The sequence below is a fragment of the Garra rufa genome, chromosome 18 (genome assembly GCF_049309525.1).
Source record: "Garra rufa chromosome 18, GarRuf1.0, whole genome shotgun sequence".
NCBI lineage: Eukaryota > Metazoa > Chordata > Actinopteri > Cypriniformes > Cyprinidae > Garra > Garra rufa.
The window spans coordinates 12,871,416-12,894,150 of NC_133378.1; the positions used below are offsets into that span (position 1 = coordinate 12,871,416).

The 22,735-nt window shown below is 34.1% G+C and overlaps 1 protein-coding gene across 1 annotated transcript in view; it reads right to left on the reverse strand.

Moving 5' to 3' along the window:
- The window catches only part of utrn (utrophin), a 341,497-nt gene that overhangs the window by 267,073 nt on the left and 51,689 nt on the right, over positions 1–22,735 (reverse strand). The window contains 7 exon segments of the mRNA XM_073822647.1: positions 4,676–4,827; positions 6,256–6,371; positions 8,683–8,855; positions 8,975–9,067; positions 16,791–16,868; positions 18,431–18,523; positions 22,495–22,556. Of these exon segments, the coding sequence (XP_073678748.1) occupies positions 4,676–4,827; positions 6,256–6,371; positions 8,683–8,855; positions 8,975–9,067; positions 16,791–16,868; positions 18,431–18,523; positions 22,495–22,556 (767 nt within the window).

A 22,735-nucleotide genomic window follows, 5' to 3' on the forward strand; every position in this document is an offset into this window, starting at 1 on the left:
ATTACCCCGAGTTTATAAACACAGTCATTAGACAGATGCATGAAGGTGTTTGTGGTTGTTCAGCCACTAGCAGTTTCAGTAATAAGAGGATTTATGCTAATGTCTACAAGCGTTATGTTGGTAACATCAGCTTTCAGTTGGCAGACACAGCAATTTATGCATTTATTTATTTATTTTGGTTATAACTATATTAAATCAAACACAAACACATAATTACTCTATTCCAAAATCTAAAGCAGGGTTAGCATGTATCCTTCACAGAAAATACCAACGTTTTCAACCATTAGTTGTGTGCCATGTATTTGTATGCTTATTTGAGAATCACAGTGTTAGCTTAGCAACATGCTAATACCGTGCTCAACTGAATCAGTTGTGAGTCCATTGTGATACCCCTGGAAAATTCTGACTTCAAGTTACTTTTATTCAACCAGCAAGTTTTTTTTTTTTTTTTTTGTGACCGGAAATGACACAGGCTTCTCCCAAAAGATAATAAGACAATGTACAAGAGGCATCATTGTTGAACAAATTATTACTCATCTTTTATTTACATTTGAACAAAAAGTGGCATGTCCAAAATTATTCATACCCTTCTCAATAATCAATAGAAAAGCATTTATTGGCTATTACAGCAATCAAACACTTCCTATAATTGCTGACCAGCTTTTTGCATGTCTCCATTGGTATTTTTGCCCATTCATATTTAGCGATGAGCTCCAACTCTTTCAGGTTCACCCTGATCTTTAGCTCCCTCCACAGATTCTCAATTGGATTTAAGTCAGGACTCTGGCTGGGCCATTGCAAAACGTTAATGTTTTTGTCTGCTAACCATTTCGTAACGTCTTGTATTTTTAATAATGCTTTGCACTGTAGCCACTGAAACTTCAAAACATTTAGATATGGTCTTATAGCCCTTTCCTGACTTGCGAGCAGCCACAATGCGCAGCCGCAGGTCCTCAGTGAGCTCCTTTGTCTTAGCCATGACTGTCCACAAACCAACAGCAGACAGCTTCTGTTTTTCACCTGTTGAGTTGATTAAAACAGCTGTTCCCAATGAATCAGGGTAATTAGGATGCTTTAGAACAGCTTGGACTATTTGGAATGGTATGGAACTTTGGATTTTCCCATAGACTGTGACAGTTTGCAAAGGGTGTGAATAATTTTGGACATGCCACTTTTTGTTCAAATGTAAATAAAAGCTACGATTTTTTTTTTTTTTTTTCCCACAACGATGCCTCTTGTACATCGTCTTATTATTTTGGGAGAAGCCTGTATCATTTCCTGTCAAAAAAAAAAAATAAATACTTGCTGGTTGATTAAAAGTAACTTCAAGTCAGAATTTGTATGAATAATTTCGGGCTTGACTATGTATACATACACACACACACTACCACTCACTGGTTTGGGCTCAATAAGAATTTTAAATGTATTTTAGATAGAAAATATCTATCAGTAATATATATATATATATATATATATATATATATATATATATATATAATCAATTAATTAGAATTTACATTTAATGAAACCATGAAAATGGAATGCAGAAAATTAACAGAATTTGGTAAAAGAAAAAAATAAAACTGAAGAATTAAGTATCATTAGACATGCTTTTTTAACTAATATATTTATAACTAGCTATTAAAACAGAGTCTAGAAAAAAATTTAATGTTACAAAAAAAAAAAACAACGGAATCCAGAAAGATTAAATCAGAATTTGGGAAAAAATAAAATAAAATAGATTTCATAGGGCACTATTCATGGAACAACAGAACTTCTTTAGCCAATAAAAGACATAAATGAGAAATTATTCTGTAGGCGAAAATTACGCCCTGAAAACGGTATTAAGGGCTGTTCACACCAAGTATAATAACGAAAACCATAGGTAATAGATGCTGGATGTACATTATGCATTCCCACAGCTTCCCGCAAAACAAACAACTTCCAACATTTAAGGGATACGATGAAGTCATACCACTTATAACACAACATTTCACATATAAAATAAAAGATACTGATTTAAGTCTATCTTACCAGTTTGTTAGTTATCTTATAATCCATTAGTGTATAAAACAGTGATCCGCAATACCAGAATGACATAATTAAATAATTGTACTCATAATATTGAATTAAGTTTTAATTTTTTATTAGCTAGCCAAACGCAAAGCTTCCAAAGAAAAAAAATTCCAGCAAGTGAACAGTGCAGACTGAAGGCAGTTACCTTGATTATTAGTTTTTACTGGTTGTTATCAGGAAATAACATATCTTGTTGAGACTGACCAATCAGAATCGAGCATTCCACGGAGCCGTGTAACACGTTTTAATAATCATTCTAATTCAGTGAGAATAGTCCACCCCACAATTATAACAATAATAACACAGTGGAACAATATCACTGGAATCACTTTCAGAATGATTTCCTTCCACATGATGAACAATAAAAACATTGACAGCCAATTAAAATACACTCCACTTCAAAGAGCTCTAAAGCAGAAGACAATAAAACTGCACTGCACTTACAATAAACAGACTATTATATCAAGCTTTGATGTGGACACTAATATAGTTTTCGTTCTTAGTGTGAACTGGCCTTTACATCAGTCAGCTCTGATTGACTCCCTAAACACCGACTTCAAAGCATAAACAAAGCTGTGAAACATCTTAAGAACCATGGCTCTATGCTTACTTTTCTTTTTTTTTTAGAAGCACTTGTGCAATTTTATTAAAAGTATGTCATCTTTTGTGTCTTTTTTTACATTTCTAATTAAGACAACAGAATAAGAATGAGTAGCATAAGAATAAGTTACCAATCAAATGAAATAATTAAATAACGTTTTTGCCTCTTAAACATTTTCTTTGATCTTTTCTTCAACTTTTACATCTTCAACTTCTATGGCTTCTGCGTTTTCGACTTTTTCTTCAACTTCTACTTTTTAAATTTTTATGGCTTCTGCCTCTTCGATGTTTTCTTCAAAATTTTCTTTGGCTTCTGCCTCTTAAACTTCTACTTCTAAGCCCTCGACTTCTACCTCTACTTCTTGCATGGCTTCTACCGCTACGGCTTTGTCTTCTACCTCCTCGACTTCTAGCATGGCTTCTGCCTCTTCAACGTTTTCTTCAACTTCTACTTCAAATTTTTCTTCGACTTCTTCTATGGCTTCTGCCTCTTCGACTTTTTCTTCAACTTCAACTTCTTTGACTTCTACTATGGCTTCTGCCTCTTTGACTTTGACTTCTTTGGCTTCTGCCTCTTCGACTTTTATGGCTTCTGCCTCTTCTACTTTTTCTTCGACTTTTATGGCTTCTGCCTCTTCGACTTTTTCTTTGACTTCGACTTCTTCTATAGCTTCTGCCTCTTCGACTTTTTCTATGGCTTCGACTTTGACTTTTTCTTCGACTTCTATAGCTTCTGCCTCTTCGACTTTTTCTTCAACTTCAACTTCTTTGACTTCTACTATGGCTTCTGCCTCTTCGACTTTTTCTTCGACTTTTATGGCTTCTGCCTCTTCGACTTTTTCTTCGACTTTTATGGCTTCTGCCTCTTCGACTTTTTCTTTGACTTCGACTTCTTCTATAGCTTCTGCCTCTTCGACTTTTTCTATGGCTTCGACTTTGACTTTTTCTTTGACTTCTATAGCTTCTGCCTCTTCGACTTTTTCTATGGCTTCGACTTTGACTTTTTCTTCGACTTCTATGGCTTCTGCCTCTTCGACTTTTTCTTCGACTTCTACTTTTTTATGGCTTCTGCCTTTTCGACTTTTTCATCAACTTCTTTGAATTTTTCTTTTACTTCTATGGCATCTGCCTCTTTGACTTCTACTTCCTCAATTTTCCTTCTAATTCTTCTTTGGCTTCAGCCACTTTTTTTCTGCTTTTAAAGATTAAACTAAATCTGACAGTAGGTTGTGGCAAGTCACTGATTTAATTACTGAATCATTCATTAATTTAATTCATTCAAATGGTTGATTCATTCAGGAATAAAGCAGATGTCTTTATGAATGGGAAATTAAATTATTGATCCGTTTAAAAACGCACGTTCATTTATAAACGAAACACAGCTGTGTTTGAATAAAGATGCGCAGCGGTTCAGTTGTGACCTGTTTAAATATTTGACAACAAAATAGAGCAAAATCAGACAATAGTGTCATAGTCAGCCAGTGTTAGTAACTTCTTATTTAACTATATTATTAAATCAATATCTCATCAATATCTCACTCCCTTAAAATCATTAAAAGCTGTCACTCATCTTAGTTTATCACAATCTCACAAAGTTCCAATATAACCAACGAAGCTCTTAATTCTGCACAATGAATCTCTTATTAAAACTCTCTCTCCACTTTGTTCATGAAAGGATTTATGAGATATGTCTGTGATACATTATTCAATATTACAAAAACACATAGAAACCTTTGAAGCTCCCCTGAGCGCATACACAAATATGCTGATCGGGTCAGTCACACTGGTGCTCCTAAATATTGTTTCACAGTCACAAATGCGAATGAAATGGTCGCACTGTAGAGCCAGAGAAGGGCCAAAATGTCCTCAAGAACTGAACCAAGATCATTGCAAACCAACAAATTCTTGAACAGGACAATTACAGCACATGATGGAAAACCTATCTGAGATGGATAACTATAAGTAAGCATAAATGTGTTTGGGTAACCAGTACACTTACAGCGTGTCCATCCTCATGCTCCACCTTAAAGCGTCTGGGCAGCGTCTCCACCTCTCTGATGTCATCCATCGTAATGTCGTTGGGAAACACAGCGAAGAGTGAGGTCACATACATGATGATGGACTTCTTATCTGGTAACTGCACCGCCACATCTGAGAAACACAGAGAGAGAGAGAGTATGAGTATGAATATGAATATGGGTGTGTGTGTTTATGGAGTTGCTCTATGAGGCCCCTCTGATTAGTTATGGCTCATGTGAACTTGTGTTCAGGAAAAGCCATGTAATCCAATCAAGTCCAGATGATTAGACTCAGGATCTGGGCTCTGGAATGCGCTGGACGCCACTTTGTTGACTGGCATTGTTTCATTGGTTTGATTCCCTGCTTCAGGCGTAAACAGCAAACTGACAAGATCTCTAAACAAGGCCAACATCATGTCAGCTAAAGATGGTGGTCAAGAACGGTTACGACTTTGCATGCTAAAGGTCCATTTATGCACTTTTTGATTACTTTTATAAATTTCAGTTTCAATTTTTTTTTATTTCAAACTGTTAATCATTTTTAAACATTTAAAGCAAGCAGGGTTAACCTTACAGTAGTACTTAACACTGATTACTGTCAGACTTTTTAAACACTCATCACATAAATTAGAATAATAATATTTAATTTTGAAAGCACAGCAACCACAAAATCAGACTTTAGCACCTCTTTTTACATTAAGAATTGTCTGAGGTTAAATACTGATTTAAAATCATAAGATATTGTTTGATAGCCATGATAGTGTTTTTGAAATCAAATCTTTGCATAGTTATGACAGGAAACACTGGTAACACTGGTTCATCTTAATAACAAGTAACTGTAATTTAATGACATTTTTTTCTCAGCAACTGTAACAGATTACAGTTACATTTATTTTGTAATTAAATAACGTAATGGTGTTAAATGTAACTAGTGACTCCTTAACAATGCCAATGGCATTAGTCAGCAATAGCTTAATATTTCAAAATTAAGAAATTAAAGGGTTAGTTCACCCAAAAATTAAAATAAGCCCATTATTTACTCACCCTAAAGGCATCCTAGGTGTATATGACTTCCTTCTTTCAGACGAATCCAATCGAAATTTTATTAAAAATTGTTCTGGCTCTCCCAAACATTATCATGTCAGTGGGCTGCCTTGATGTTTTTTGCCTTAAACAAGCAAAATAATCTGCCAATGGGGTAAGCAAAAAAAAAATCTTATTTCAAACAGAAAACAATATTATTTGTCTTACCCCACTGGCAGATTATTTTGCTTGTTTCAAGCAAAAACACACTTAATTCTGACTCTTTTTTTAACCAAGATCATTTTTACTTGTCTATAAAATCCTTTATAATTTAAGAATTTTTAGATGTTTTGGCTGGAAAGTAAGAAAAGCATTTTTTTTTTTTTTGCAGTGTTAACCAAGGCTGCAAAATCTGTAGGGAAATCTTTTACCCTATGGTGAAACTTCCAGTTTCGTAAATATTAATAAAAAAAAATACTGGATTTCGCAAAAACTAGTTATAAGTCTATCTGCTGCTGTTCTGAACTGGAGTAGCTACCTTCTGGATCCAGTAGTCTCTCAATGTTGAGTTGATCTTTGGCGAATGTGAAAGCACGGTCCAGCCTCTCAACTGGGGTTAGATGAACTACTTCCTCCCAGCTGAACCCATGAGGCCTGAAACAGAATTCACAACAAGAGTTATAAAGGCCATTCACACATGCAAAACAAACTAACCTCAAGTCATTCAGCATCAGTGAGAGCTGACATGAGCAACAGCGTTCGACAATTAAACACTCACTTCTAAATGCTAGTTAGTCATTTTAAATTACAGAATGCAGTTTTAACTATCTCGAAAACCAAACCAGTTTTAGGACTGACAACCACATTTCTTGAAGAGCTCTTAAAAGACATTAAAGCAAGTCGACATAAATCTACATCTGCAAACTTCTGTCAATCATAGCTACTACGGATGTAACGAAATTATTAAAGCGGTCCTATTATGCTTTTTCACTTTTTGAATTTTAACCAGTGTGTGGTGTGTATGTTTGGGCATAAAAAACATCTACAAAGTTACAAATCTCACAGTCCACTCCAAAGGGACATATTTAGTTTTTAAAAAATCCCTTTTAAAGAACTACAACGAACGGCTCCACTGAACTACAGACTTTGTTTTCTGGATGTTATGATGTCACAAATCTCATTAGAATATCATTAAAATAAATCCCACCTATGGAAATTCAAATCGTTGGTGGGTGGGGAGGGACGAGGTGGGGGATTCGCCTAAATTTAACAGTGTAGCATGGACAGCTACTTCTGGGATGCTTCAGCAAGCTGCACGGCGGTTCGTATAAACCCAAGCATTGACTGAAGTGTCCGCGAACTCCTCCAAACGCCGTGCTTGGGCCGTGCCGTTGAAGTGTGCGGTACAGAGGGAGCCGTGGCTGATGTAAACACAAGCATTGACTAGAGTAACGATCAGCGGTGGCCGCGCCGTAGACGTGTGCAGTGTGTTTTAAGAGATTTATTGATCATACAGTGTAGATAGCTTCACTAGCCTTATACTGGAGCTGGTTTCGGGCATGTAAATAATTAAATAAATGAGCACAATAATTATAATATCATGTATCGGCGATCTCGCAGGCTGATGATAAGACCAACACTACTGTAGCGCATTATTTACTCAACCTCCATGCATCCTAGGTGTATATGACTTCCTTCTTTCAGACGAATGCAATCAAAGTTATATCAAGCTTTAGAACGGCATAGACTGGTGTTTCTCTCCATCAGTAATGAAAAGTGCCTCACATGTCTCCGGGGGGGGGGGGGTCAATAAAAGCTTCCTGTAGCAATCCGATGTGTTTTTATAAGAAAATTATCTATATTTAAAATGTAAGAATCACTTCATTCTAGCTTGCGCAGTTGTACACGGAACTTGCTGCTTTGGGAAACGCCATCTAAGCTGTTCGCCAATCGCAATGCAGTGGGACTGCTAACCAATCACAACACATTTCAATTTTCAGAAGGCCTTGCATTGCTAAGAACTTCATTTGGACAACTTTTAAGGTGATTTACTCAATATTTAGATTTTTTGCACCCTCAGATTCCAGATTCTGGTCAAATATTGTCCTATCCTAACAAACTATACATCAATGAAAGGCTTATTTATTCAGCTTTCAGATGATGTACAAATCTCAATTTTTTTAAAAATGGACCCTTATTACTGGTTTTGTGGTCACATATGAAGTCCAATATACGTAATTTATTGCAAGATAATAGACAAATGAAGAATGGGGGAAAAAAAATAATTTTGTACATTTTAAAGTTGAATTATTCAAATCTAATGCACTTTATCATATTATGTCAATATTACAAATTACCATATTGTGAGATTTTGATATTGTTACATCCCTAAAAGCTAGACACACCCTCCATCTTTTGCGTGTTTGGTTATTAAATAGTTGCTGATCTGATAACCTTTCAGGTGGCAATAAGGGTGTAGTACCAAGCTCTGTTTAACACAGTTTGTTTAACCCTATTATGCAGATTTTCCCAAAAAAACAGAACAGAAAATGCGAAAGAAGTCTGGATTTCATCAGCCAACTGGCTCTCAATCCCTTCATCTGCTAACACTTTACATAACTTGCATACATTAATAAAGACTTTAGTGATTAATGTGCAAACATGCATAAAATCCTCTGAGAATTTTTCTGATTTCTTGAATTTCAGGTTCTCTGAGAGTCGACAACCTCTCTACCTTTTACATTTATGTTAAAAAAATAGCTATAGTGCTCAAACGCACTGCTCTGTATGTGTTTGTGTGTTCAGTTCCTGTAGGTTCATGACATGATCAACCCAAACAGACCGAACAGCTTATGAACACAAACTCTCTTGACCTCTGACCCAATCAATACGCTCCACAGCCTTTCCCTAGAGATGTACTGAGAGCCACTACAAGTGTGTGTGTGTGTGTGTGTGTGTGTGTTACCTAAAGTGGTGTAGGATGGCGTTGAAGGCCAGGCCGTCCGCCCAGCTGGTGGTGAAGTTGAGCACGTTGACGTTGTTATAGTTTCGGGTGCAGTTTCTCACCCAGCTCAGCAAAATCTTCTCACTGTTGGTCTGCTGAAGACTGGACATCACATCCTTCATGACGTCCTTAACCTGCGCACACACACCGATTGGTTAGACTTTATTATTAAGGACATCTCATAGACACCTGACTTAAAGATAAACACATGATCCATTTATAAACATGATTTTAATAGTGAAAGTTTTCTGACCTGCCAGTGCAGGATGATACTCCAGATGAGTCCTAGAGTGAGCTTATGATTCCCATCGACTATATCTGTCCCTCCGATATTCACCAGATCCACCTGAAAGAAATATAAATAGTTAATAAAAGAATTGGTCATACATCAGAAACAAAGAACAAATACGATATAAAAACAGAACAAAATGTTAAAAGTAAACTATGAAAATAAATAAATAAATATTTCTGCCCAAAAGTACATATTTACAGGAGGACAAATAAAGAACAGTAGTATTTAAAATAAAGTAAAAAAAGAAAATGTGGCAGGTTTACTGTGAAAATTTATCAGGAAGAACAACAAGTTATTTAACATTTTAAAAAATAAATAAAATAAAAATACATAATAAAATATATTAAAATAAAATAATTTAAAAATGTGCATGGTTTACTGTCAAAAGTAATTAGTCAATGATAATCCATAGAAGATAAAAAAGGTACAAATTATTAAAAATAAAATAAAAATATAATAATTAAAAAACAAATTCATAAAAAATTTGCCTGGTTTACTGTGAAAATTCAGTGCATTAATCGAAGGAAGAAAAAAAGTTAAAAATTATTAAATAAAAAAATAAAAAATAAATAATATATAATAATAAAAATATATAATAATAATAATAATAAAAATATACAATAAAATAAAAATAAATTAAAAAATGTGCATGTTTACTAAAAATTCAGTGAATGATAATCCAAGGAAGATAAAAAGGTACAAATTATTTAAAATTAAAATATAACAATTAAAAAAAATATATGCATGATTTACTGTGAAAATCCATCAGTCCATGATAATACAAGAAAACAAAAAGTCACAAATTATTAAAAAACAAATAAAATAAAATAGATTTTAAAAAACGTGCCAGGTTTACTGTGAAAATTCATCAGTGCATTATAACCCAGAAAAGAAAAAAAGAGTTACAAATAAATAAAATAAAATAAAATAAAATAAGATTCATTTAAAAAAAAAAAAAAAAAAAAACGTGCCAGGTTTATTGTGAAAATCCATCAGTGCATGATAATCGAAGGAAGAAAAACTAAAGTTACAAATTAGTTACAATTTAAAAAAATAAATAAAATAAAAAGATAAAATAAAATTTAAAAATGTGCATGGTTCAAAATTCATCAGTGAATGATAATCCAAGGAAGATAAAAAAGGTACAAATTATTTAAAATAAAATAAAAATATAATAATTAAAAAATATGCATGATTTACTTTGAAAATTCATCAGTGCATGATAATTCAGGAAAGAAAAAAATTTACAAATTATGAAATAAAAATATAAAAAATAATAAAAAAAATAATAAAATAAAATAAAATAATAAAAATACATAATTTAAAAATGCATGTTTACTATCAAAACTCAGTGAATGATAATCCATAGAAGATAAAAAAGGTACAAATTATTTAAAATAAATTTTAAATATAATAATAAAATAATATGCATGATTTACTGTGAAAATTCATCAGTCCGTGATAATACAAGGAAGAAAACAAAAAGTTACTAAAAAAAAAACAATAATAATACATAAAAGAAAAGAAAATAGATTAATTAAAAATAATTGCATGGTTTACTGTGAAAATCCAGGGAAGAAAACAAAGTTTAAATTAAAATATAATAAAAATAGATTAATAAAAAAAAGTGCATGGCTTACTGTGAAAATTCATCAGTACATAATAATCCAGTGAAGAAAAAAGTTAAATAAATGGTGAAATGAAATGAAATGAAATGAAAAAGTGCTTGTTAATCCAGGAAAGAAAAACAGGTTACAAATGCACTTACACTAAAATACATTTTACGGGAAGGTTCCATTTGCTAACATTACTGAAGTATGCTAATTAACATTAACTGATAAAAATACCCATTTACGTATGTCACTGAATTCCAACATTTCCTAACACATAATTAAAATCAAAAGTTACACCTGTTAATATTACTTAATGGACATGAGCTAACATTAACTAACTAATTCCCCAGTATTAACAAAGACACACTTTAGTTTCTTTGTTCAGTAACAAAGATGCTGAATTGCTTGTTGTTAATGTTAATTAATGCATTAACTAGCATGGGTTTTGACCGTGAAGTATTAGCAAAAATTCTTCTCATAATCTTTCTCCACCTCTGAATGACTTTTCGACTAGCATAACCATATAGAGTCTGACCTACAATTACAACTAAACTCAAAAATATGTTACAAAAGTTAAATGTTACTGTGTCACGTCTTAAATGCTGGTTCATGCTTTCATAAAGAATATCTAAACACGCGGTCGTTTCTAACCTGCTATTAGTGACTCTGAGAAAAGCGGGCATTGAGAGAGGATTACGGGCCGTTGGCGTGATTTGTGTGATTCTGTGTAAACATGCCTATCTGACAGACAGGTAATCTCACAGCGTTTACAGGTGTAGATTAACCAAACCTACATTTACCATTCAAGCGTTTGACTTAAGCTGTCATGTTTGCTTAGAAAGTCAACCACAAACATCCCTTTATCAGCGGCGTATAGACAGCCAGCTCAACCTCCACATAATCAGTGCGTAATATTCAAAGAACGTCATCAATCACCAGCAGCGTCACTAAATATGTGTCTGAGTTTATGAGCGATTACTGAAGGATCAGCAAACATCTGGAGCAGGAGCTATGAAACACCACATAAACCTGCATTAGACTGACACAGATCCGGTTTTGGCGGTCAAAAGATTAAAACACAGGAAACTGTGCTGTGTGAATATTCACCGCTCAGCTAATTACAGATTAATAATATATATTTATATCAGCCAGGGCAATTAACCACTCAACATCAGGCCGTTTTGAGACTTACTGTGTTTGCTAAACCTGTTGATGCTTTTCCTTTAAGCTATGTCTTTATAATACAGCTCCATTAGTTAAAGAAGTTTTTGAGGATAAATCTCTCCCTTATCACCCAAGATGTTCATGTCTTTCTTTCTTCAGTCGTAAAAAAATGTTTTTTGAGGAAAACATTTCAGGATTCCCTCCATATAGTGGACTTCCATAATGCCGACGAGTTTAAACTACCAAAATGCAGTTTAAATGCAGCTTCAAAGGGCTCTAAATGATCCCAGCTGAGGAAGAAGGATATTTTCTATCTTTTCTATATTTTCTTCTCCTTCTATCCGTTGTTCTCCTGGATTTCTAGAAGATGGGAGATTACTTTGTAGTTGGGATAGTTTTATGGCATATCCTGTATACGAACAGATCATTGTTTTTTTTTCTACTAATTATAGAAATTGAACATGCCTTATACCCCTCTAAAGTGTAATAATGTCCCATATCTCAAAAATGCTACAGTAAAATGGTTTGATATGAGGTGTGCATATAGTATGGGACGTCCTGAATAAGAACTGATCATAGTTTTTTTTTTTTTCTACTTATTACAAATGGAGTCTTTATACCCCTCTAAAGTGTAATAAAGTCCCATATCTCAAAAATGCTACAGTAAAATGGTTTGATATGAGGTGTGCATATAGTATGGGACGTCCTGAATAGGAACAGATCATTGTTTTTTTCTACTTATTAGAAATGTAGTCTTTTATACCCCTTTAAAGTGTAATAATGTCCCATATCTCAAAAATGCTACAGTAAAATGGTTTGATATGAGGTGTGCATATAGTATGGGACGTCCTGAATAAGAACTGATCATAGTTTTTTTTTTTTCTACTTATTAGAAATGGAGTCTTTATACCCCTCTAAAGTGTAATAAAGTCCCATATCTCAAAAATGCTACAGTAAAATGGTTTGATATGAGGTGTGCATATAGTATGGGACGTCCTGAATAGGAACTGATCGTTGTTGTTTTTCTACTTATTAGAAATGGGGTCTTTATACCCCTTTAAAGTGTAATAATGTCCCATATCTCAAAACTGCTACAGTAAAATAGTTTCATATGTGGTGTGCATATAGTATGGGACGTTCCGAATAGGAACTGATTGTTGTTGTTTTTCTACCCCTCTAACGTCTAATAATGTCCCATTTCTTAGAACAGACAACCGTCGAAGACACCAATAAATAACATGGATATTAAAGCAGAAATTCACGGGCATTTTGTAGTATTATCTCTCAGTCCTGGGCGTCTAAATGAAAAGCGCTCTGCAAGCGCGTTCTCTCTGTGTTGTTCCTGAAACTACCGTAATCACTGTAATATGCGCGCATTCTAAAATAAATCGCGGCTGGCTTGACTGTGTTTTTACCAAACCGCGGCTGGCTTTACCGCACTGCCAATCGCTCCCTGTCTCTGACACTGCGCTCCGCTGGACTAGGAACCGGCTTTTTTTTTTTTTTTTCTATCAACCAAACTCTGTTCTGGATCTGAACAAAATTGCAATTAGGGGTGTGTGATATGACGATTTTTGATGTTGGACAATTAAAAGGTCTTTACAATCTGCTTTTGAAGAAATATACTATATTTCGTGCTCTGTCTCAATGTCCTGTACAACGCGGCATACATTCACATCAACTGATAGCGGCAGAGTTCCACTCACACAGGGGCGTACGTAATTTCCCCTGGGGATAGGCTTTTCAAAATCCTACTGTGTCCACCCACTTTCAAATGGTTTTGTTAAAGTAATCTCTTGTATTGTAGAATGCACGCTCAGCGCCACCGAGAGTTTCGCGCGACTGTTAAAACGAAACCAAAATTAAAACGCGCACGCGCATTCAAAAGCAATTTTAATACCCCGCGTTTAGAGAGCGACTCCCCAATGCGCGCGAATTAGGCTACATAACATATCTAGGCTGTTATTAGTATGTGTGCTATAAGTTCTGTAGTTTTTAGATAGCTCTGTATCATGCTTTAAAAATTCGGTCTCTATTTGCACTTTGAATATTGAAAGAGTAGTAGCGTACTTTGATCGTGCCAGATTTATGGACCAGCAGAGCAATGGAACCATATGCTGTATATCCATTAACCCCTTAACTGTTACTCCCAATTTTGAACAGAGATGTGAAAATGTAGAATTGAAACTTACATTTTTATAATTCATGAACAAAAACATTTTGTAATGATTCTGATGTACAATTTTCATGTTGATGCAATGTCTGATTTTAAAATAGCTTTCAAAGGATGAATTTTGAAATTTCAATGAGGAAGTCTGTGAAAAAGGTCAGAACTCCTGTTATGAAGTAGATTTTTGAGGTGTACTCTTGTCATAAATTAATCTATGACACACTTGTCATTAATTATTTTTCATACATAATTTGTAACACACACAAAAAAAATGTCAAATATCTATTTAGGAGCCTTAGACCTTTCCAACGATATATAGTTTGTCGTGATTAGATTAGAATTTTTTGTAAATTGGCGAAGTAATCTTGGGCATCCCACAGAGTGGACGGTGACAGCCATAAAATGTTGCTAGGTTAGTGTTTCTAGCTAAGAATCTTTAAATTGCTTTACTCTGACATAATACCATTGTATGTTTATTTTTTAATGGTGATTTTTTTCTTTACATTATTACATTACTTTTCACCATATTTCTTTAAATTTAAAGCTAAGTTTATTATGTATTATTTTACTGCTATTTTACTGCTGTTTGATAACTAATGTTCAGGGGTAAATCTTTAAAATAAAAAAAGTTATCCAGAATCATGAGATAATCTTTATTGTAAGCAAAAAAAAAATTGTGAATCTCATTTTATTCAGAATCGTGCAGCTCTACTGAGGATTTGAGAATTAGAATTGTTGCTCTCCACAAAGATGGCCAAGTCTATTAGAGGTTCAGTAACACCCTGAAACCAAGTTACACTACAGTGTTCAGGGTCATACACAGGTTTTCCAAGATGAGTTCCATTCGGAACAGGCCTTGCAAGGGTCGATCACTGAAGTTAAGCACTCGTTCTGTGCATCAGGTGCAGAACCTGGCTTCAAAAAAACAGATGCATGAGTGCTGCCAGCATTGCTTTGAAGGTTGCAGAAGTAGAAGGTCAGCTTGTCGCTGCTCAGACCATACACCGCACACTGCAACAAGTCGGTTCGCATTGGCGTTATCCCAGAAGGAAGCCTCATCTGAAGCTGGCTCACAAGATAGCCTGCAAACGGTTTGCTGAAGACAACCAGAAACTAGGCCGAACGGCAGTTTTCCAACATGATAATGATCCCAAACACACCACCAAGATGACAACTGCCTTGCTGAGGAAGCTGAGGGTGAAGGTGAAGGGGTGGCCAAGTATGTCTCCAGACCTAAACCCTATTAAGCACCTGTGGGCCATCCTCAAACGTAAGGTGGAGAAGCACCATGTGTCTAAGGTCCAGCAGCTCCATGAGGAGTAAAAGAGGATCCCAGCAACAACCTGTGTAGCTCTGGTCTATTTCATGCCCAGGATGATTATTGACATATTGACAAGTTTGTGCAAGTTCACTTAGGATGTACTCACTTTTGTTGCCAGCTATTTTGACAATAATGGCTGTGTTGAGTAATTTTCAGAGGACAGTAAATCTATACGGCTATACAAGCAGCACATTGACTACTCTAAAATATCTCCAAGTATCTTTTCTATAGTATTGTCCCTTGAGAAGATACTAAAATGGTTGCTGAAATGTGAGAGGTGTACTCACATTTGTGGCATACTGTATATACTTTTTAACCACAAATGCTTGTCTTGTTCGAGCTCTGCTGAACTGTGTGTATTCAAGGCAGTTAGGGAATGTCGAAAAACTCCCATCTGGTTTTCTTCCCCAACTGTAAAATCATCCTACATCGCTGCAGACATACCAACCCAGTGTTTACAAAGTAAACATCGAAAGAAGGTCAAACGCCCTTTACAAAAAAAGCAAAACAGCGATGTAGGACGATTTTGAAGTTGAGGGAGAAAATGAGATGGGAGTTTTTCGACATACCCTAACTGTCATGAACAGGAAGGCACACAGTTCAGTAGAGCTAGACCAAGACAAGCGTTTGTGGTTGAAAAGTATATAACTTTTTTTTTTTTATAATTTTTTTTTTTAGAAATTGACAGATTGTTTCACTAGACCCTTCTTCCTTGGCTGGGATTGTTTAGAGTCATTTGAAGCTGTATTTAAACTGCATTTTGGAAGTTCAAACTTGGGGGCACCATAGAAGTCCGTTATATTGGGCTAGTTTTCAGTGGCAATTGTGCGGGTTTTGTTGGGAAAACGTAGCAAACCTGCTGATGAGCCCATGATCAAACATGATCATCACTTAACAATAACAAAGTTAGAGTCAAGTTTGAGGATGAGAAGACTGTCTAAAGTAAAAGCAATCCAGAAAATTATTTCTAAAAGCATTATGAAGCAAAAGTTCATATAGCAGCAAGCAACGATGATGGGCCCAAGCCATCAGCTCAATCACCATCCCGATAGTAAGTTTGCATTCCTAATGTCTTGAATAGCTGACTTACTGTTGGGCAAAGCACAGACTGTCAGCACAAAAGTTGTTAGGCCCGAGTTTAATATGTGTATGAATTTCAACTGGTGTGGAATACAGAGGCCCTTAAAAGTCGCCTTTTTAAGGCTGTGCCATCTATCCCATCTGTGTTTGTGGTTCTGTTTGGTCTGTCAGACTCCGGGCCATTAAAGCATAAAGATAGAGGACACGTCAAAATGTAGAGACCTTGGTGTCAAAGCGATATACTAATGTCCCTAAATGACACGCAGGAACTGTAAAGCGTTTTAATTAGACTGCCCTTGCTGTAGGTTCCCTAGGCAGCGTCTGTCAGCCGATAGGAAGCAAGAAATAAAAATAATGTTCTCCCGCAGCTGAAGCCCAGAGAGTCAACCAGCAGCAAGGACACGAGGGAAGGTAGAAAGAAAGACTCACGCTGTTCTGATGAAGGACCTGCAGCACGCGGTTGACATTGTTGAGGGAGTGAACTCGAGTAGAGCCTCGCTCTTTGGTCTGAGAGACAAAGAGATAAAGAGTGTTACACCCTACAGTCATGTTTACAAATGTACAACACAAACGGTGGTTTTTGAGCATGCATCATGATAGAGCCATATTCTTTAACAAACAATAGAACAGGGCTGGGAAATGCACAACCACTCAAAAGTTTGGGGTTACTATGATTTTTTTAAACATTTTTTAAAGAAATCTTACAAAGGCTGCAGTTAGAGACCAAAAAAAAGTAAAAACAGTAAAATTGTGAAAAATTATTACAATTAAAATAGCTGTTTTCTATTTTAATATATAGTAAAATGTAATATAATTGCTGAATTGTCAGTATCATTATTCTAGACTTCAGTGTCGCATGATCCTAAATCTTTCTAATATGATGATCCGCTGCTCAAGAAACATTTTTGATTATCAAAATTAAAAACAGTTTTGCCTTTTTCTATATTCTTTAATGAATAGATGTCTTCCCTGTCACTTTTGATCAATGTAACACATCATTGCTAAATAAGTGTTATTTTCTTTCCAAAAATAAATATGTAAATTAATTAAAATAAATGAAAAATAAAACAAATTAAAAAATAAAAATAAACAAAATAAATAAAATAAAATATAAAATAAAATAAAAAATAAATTAATAAATAAAACAAAAAATATAAAAGAAAAAACTAAAAGAAAAGAAAAACAAAAAACAACAAAACACAACCCAAAATAAAACAAAAAACAAAATAATAAATTAAATAAAATAATATAATATACCAAATATAAATAAAATAAATTAAAAAATATAAAGTTAAATGAAATACTAAAGTAAAATAAAGAAAAACAAAAAAAAACAACAAAACACCACAACACAAAATAAAACAAAACAAAAAATAAATTACATTAAATTAAATAAATAAAAGAAACAATATAAAAGAAAAGAAAATAATAAATAAAAGAAAACATATAAAAGAAAATACTAAAAGAAAAGAAAAACACTAAATAAAACAAAACAAAATAAAATAAAATAAAATAAAAAATAATAAAATAAAATACTAACATTTAAAAAAAATTAAAAATAAAATAAAGTCACACTAACCCCAAACTTTTCAAGAGTAGTAAAGTTTTTTTTCTTTAAAATATAACTAATCTAATGACATTTTATGAAACTTAATGGCCAAAATCATCATTAAGACACTGTAAGTCTTTGATGAATCACCCATTACTATGTAAATACCATGACATGAAAATGGCAATCATTCAGTTTCACAGTATGACATCTGATACCATTTACTCTATCAAAATAACACCATGAACTTTACATAAGGACTTCATCTCACATGAGGGGATACTGTGAAAACCAAACACTGTAATAAGAGTCATAAAGAGTAATGAAGAAGAGAGATGATGAAGCCTACAGCCTCTGTCACTCAAACTCTGTGTGTGTAACTCAGAATCAATGTTTGGTTGAGGCTAAATATAAACACACCATTCAGACACATTACACTCGACCGCTATTCAAACCCTCCCAACCATCAAACACACGCAGTATAAACACACCCTGATCTTTCACACACAAACATACGCACCAGTGTGTTTCCAGTCAGTCCCTCCAGGAGATCGAGGAGTTTTCTGCCATCTCTCAGGTCAGAGAACATGTCTTTGATGGGCACCTTCCCAGTCTGTAACACATAACATTAAAGTATGTTAAGAAAACTCAATTGTCAAGTTCTTCATAAAAAAACAAACAAAAAACTACTTAAAACAAAGAACATTGGTGACACTGGATATATAGATGTTAAGATGTCCACGTCAAATACAATTTACAAAAGTGATGTTCATAGAAAGCACATTAAATGTAAGTGAAGTATCTTCTTTTAAGGTTTCAAATAAGTTTTTGGAAAATACAATGTCAAAATTTGGTTAAAAAGTTGTTACATTGTCATTCGGTGTAACACAATATTCATGTACAAATACAAACAACTTGCTTATTCTGACTTGTACATATTAAAATATATAAAGAAATAAAGGGAGAATATTAAATTGTATTGTGCTTTAAATGAGTATAAACATTTCTACCAACAAATGGGCAAAACCTAGGATAGTGGCACATTTTTTAAAATGTAGAATTACAACCAATTAGTATTTGGGGTGAAAGTAAATCATCACATAAATTGATTTATGTAAATATGCCTGACAAGATTGTTACTCTGAATGACATCTTAGTGGGTGTCTTGAACTGTCTTCTGTAAATTAGGGAAACAATGATTTTCTTTTTCTTTTGTAAAAGCAAAAACATAAATGACAATTAAATTTAAGATAAAATGTTTACCTTTTTTTTTTTTGGAAAAACAACAATTTAACACTTTTAAACTTATTTTATGCTTAAATCCTTTTTATATGATTATTTGCAAATGTCATCATTTTTTTTTTCATTTAGTAAAACTTTTACAGCAAATACAATACATATCATATTTTTCGATATTCCTCAATTTATTTTTTTATCCAAAACATGTGTTTTACTAAATGAACAAAAATGAAGACATTTGCAATTAATGATATAAAGCAGCATAATGATTTCATGTTATATTTTCATTTCAAGCACAAATATAAAGACGCACAAAAATAAACTATAAAATTTATCTTTGTGTTATTTACTATGTGACCCTGGACCACAAAACCATTTTTTTTTTAGCAATATTTTTACTTTTATGTCAAAAATCATTAGGATATTAAGTAAAGATCATGTTCCATGAATATATTCTGTAATTTCCTACTGCAAATATATTAAAACTTATTTTTTGATTAGTAATATGCATTGCTAAGAACTTCATTTGGACAACTTTAAAGGGGATTTTTACTCCTTTGGCAGATTCCAGATTTTCAAGTACTTGTATCTCAGCCAAATATCGTCCTATCCTAACAAACCACACAACAATGGTGATGATAAATCTATAAAAATAAGCCTTATGGCTGGTTTTGTGATCCAGGGTCAAAAGTTTGAACACACCTTCTCATTCAAATGTGTGTTCAAACTTTTGGTCTGTACTGGTTTTCTGTTTATTAAAGTTTTTACCCTACATTTGTGCTGTTTTCAGTGGGTTAGTGATATATATATATATTTTAATATATATAAATTAATAAATAAATATTTTTTTAAATGGGTTTTTATACAAAAACTGCTTTTTTATGTAAAATTCACTTTATAAAAGACCCACATTTCTAACTTGAATTCATGGGGATAACATGGATAATTCCACATGGCTTAGTGTAAGATTTTTGCCCATCTTTTGGAAAATCCCGTTTTAAAAGTAAAAAAAAAAAAAACTTTTACCAGTAGGTGGCTGCAGAGCTCCACTATTTCCTATTTGCTATTTGACCACCTGAAAGATATTTTTCACAAGTTTTTTCAGTTGAATTCATATCTACAGTACAGACCAAAAGTTTGGATACACCTGAATGAGAAGGTGTGTCCAAACTTTTGGTCTGTACTGTATGTTTAATACAAATATAATTTGTTGAAAAATGATTCTTAATGAACACACGTTTAAAACAATTAATGTGTGACCCTGGACCACAAAACCAGTCATAAGGGTACATTTTCGGTAATAGAGATTTATACATCACCTGAAAGCTGAATAAATAGGATTTAAATTGATGTATGGTTTGTTAGGATAATATATGGCTGAGAAAATCTGGAATCTGAAGGTGCAAAAAAAAAGAAAAAACTAAATATTGAGAAAATTGCCTTTACAGTTGCCCAATTGAAGTTCTTAGCAATGCATATTCCTAATAAAAAAATAAGTTCTGATATATTTACGATAGGAAATGTACAAAATATCTTCATGGAACATGATCTTTACTTAATATCCTAATGATTTTTGGCATAAAAGAAAAAATCTACAATTTTAACCCATACAATGGACAGAAACATTTGCTTTATTGAAAACTATGTGCTCTGCTCTGTCTGGTTTGCTCAGATCAGTTGTTGTCGCAAAACTGATTTAAATCCGATCTTCAATTCCCGCATTATATTTAAATTGAAAGGAGATCACATCAAGGAAAGCAACAGATAAGCGGTGCATTTTATTAATTATCAGCTAATTTCAAGGTGAAAGACCGCAAGAGGAGAGCGTGGCATCCTCACTGCAAAGTTAAGTTCGTCTCACCATTTTTAATGAAGATGTGTGTTGAGCATCTGTGACTTACTTTCAGTTTCATTTGTATCTGACTATAACATACAATATAGCCTATAAAATGCTCTCACATGTTTGATATTTCAAAATCTTGGCAGGAGTAAAATTTGCATCTGTGGTTTCAACAACCAGATGCAGTTTGGTCTGGAATGTGGCCCAGACCACCTCCAGAAGTGGTTTGAGCGATCGGATTTAAATCAGTCTCGAAAGCGTTTTAGAGGACATTTACACCTGGTCTTTTCACGATCGGATAGATATCCAATCAGAGAGAAAACATAAAGTGACGGGGTGTAAACGAAGTACCCCGTGGGCGAAAGCCGAAATAAGTAAATGCTATTGTTATAGTAAAATATCAGCTTATTTTAAATTGTATTTTTGTGAAAAAAAAAGTTTATTTTTTAGTTGTACATGGGCAAATTTTTCCAATGGATCTTTTGAAAAAAATTTAAAGGTGCCATAGAATGCATTTATACAATATTTTAAATTGTTCTCTGACATCTACATAGAAGGTATATGGCATAGGAAAGGGCAGAAACAGTTTTGCAAGTCCATTTACAACCCTAGGATTTGTCTCTAGAATGAAATGGTCTGTTATTGCCTTATTTGGAAGGCTCGTTAATATTAATGTGAGCTCTGCTCTGATTGGCTGTTTCACAGAGCTGTTGATCTCAATAGCTAGCACATAGAAAATATATATTTAATTACGGAGCTCTAGCCGCTTTTAATATGCGGTTTGTTGAATCTGCCGTTTTGAATCCGCAACATTTTTCTCTCACTATTGTGATCGTATGTGCTCTGTGTAACGTTATAATGCAGCGACACAAGTACTTACCACACAAGTTTAGATGCTTGTTAGTGATGCTCAGGATCTGTAAATCATTGGCCATCATCAACGCAGTCATCTCTCTTTTTATGTGGTAAGTGAAATCTTATGTACTGCAATGTAACAGGCTACCGCTAGCATTAAGCTAACTGTGTCCCTTCAGTGGCTCGCCTTATTTTACTGATGGTCTGACGTTACTGATGATTGGGCGATGCAAATGTTGGGGGCGTAACTATTAACGATCGGGACTATTGCGTAATAGTTGGTGTTATGTTGGAACTGATCTATGTTTCAGTGGTCTTTTGCAAACACCAGAATTAAATAAGAAGGAGGAAATGGTGGTGTTTGAGACTCATGGTATGTCACGTCCATGGACTGAACTGTTATTATTAAACTATGCCAAGGTAAATACAGTTTTCCATTCTATGGCACCTTTAAATAATGGCTCTTTGGTGAAAAAAGGTTGCCGACCCCTGCTGTAGAGGAACCTTGAGTGCATTACTGCTTAAGGGAAGAAATCAACAGTTTCAGATCTCTGGCAGAACGTGAGCAGCTCTTCACGAGACGCCACTCTGAGATCAGCCATAGAAGCAGAAGTTCAGGAGTTCAGCATGAGCTCTGTCAGGGCAGTTACCTTGGAGAACTGTGCGTTGATCCACTTTGTGAAGGTTTTTTTCTGTACGGCATCATGTTCATCTGAAAAATAAACAACAGGAGAGAGAGAAAAGTGTAAGAAAGGGTTTTATGGCACGTGGCAATACAGCAGACATTCATGTGTAAATGAGCACACAGCACAAACACTGCTGAGATCTGCAGACACTTTCACTTCCACAAACTAAAAAAAGAGCAACTGCCACACAACAACTCTAATAATA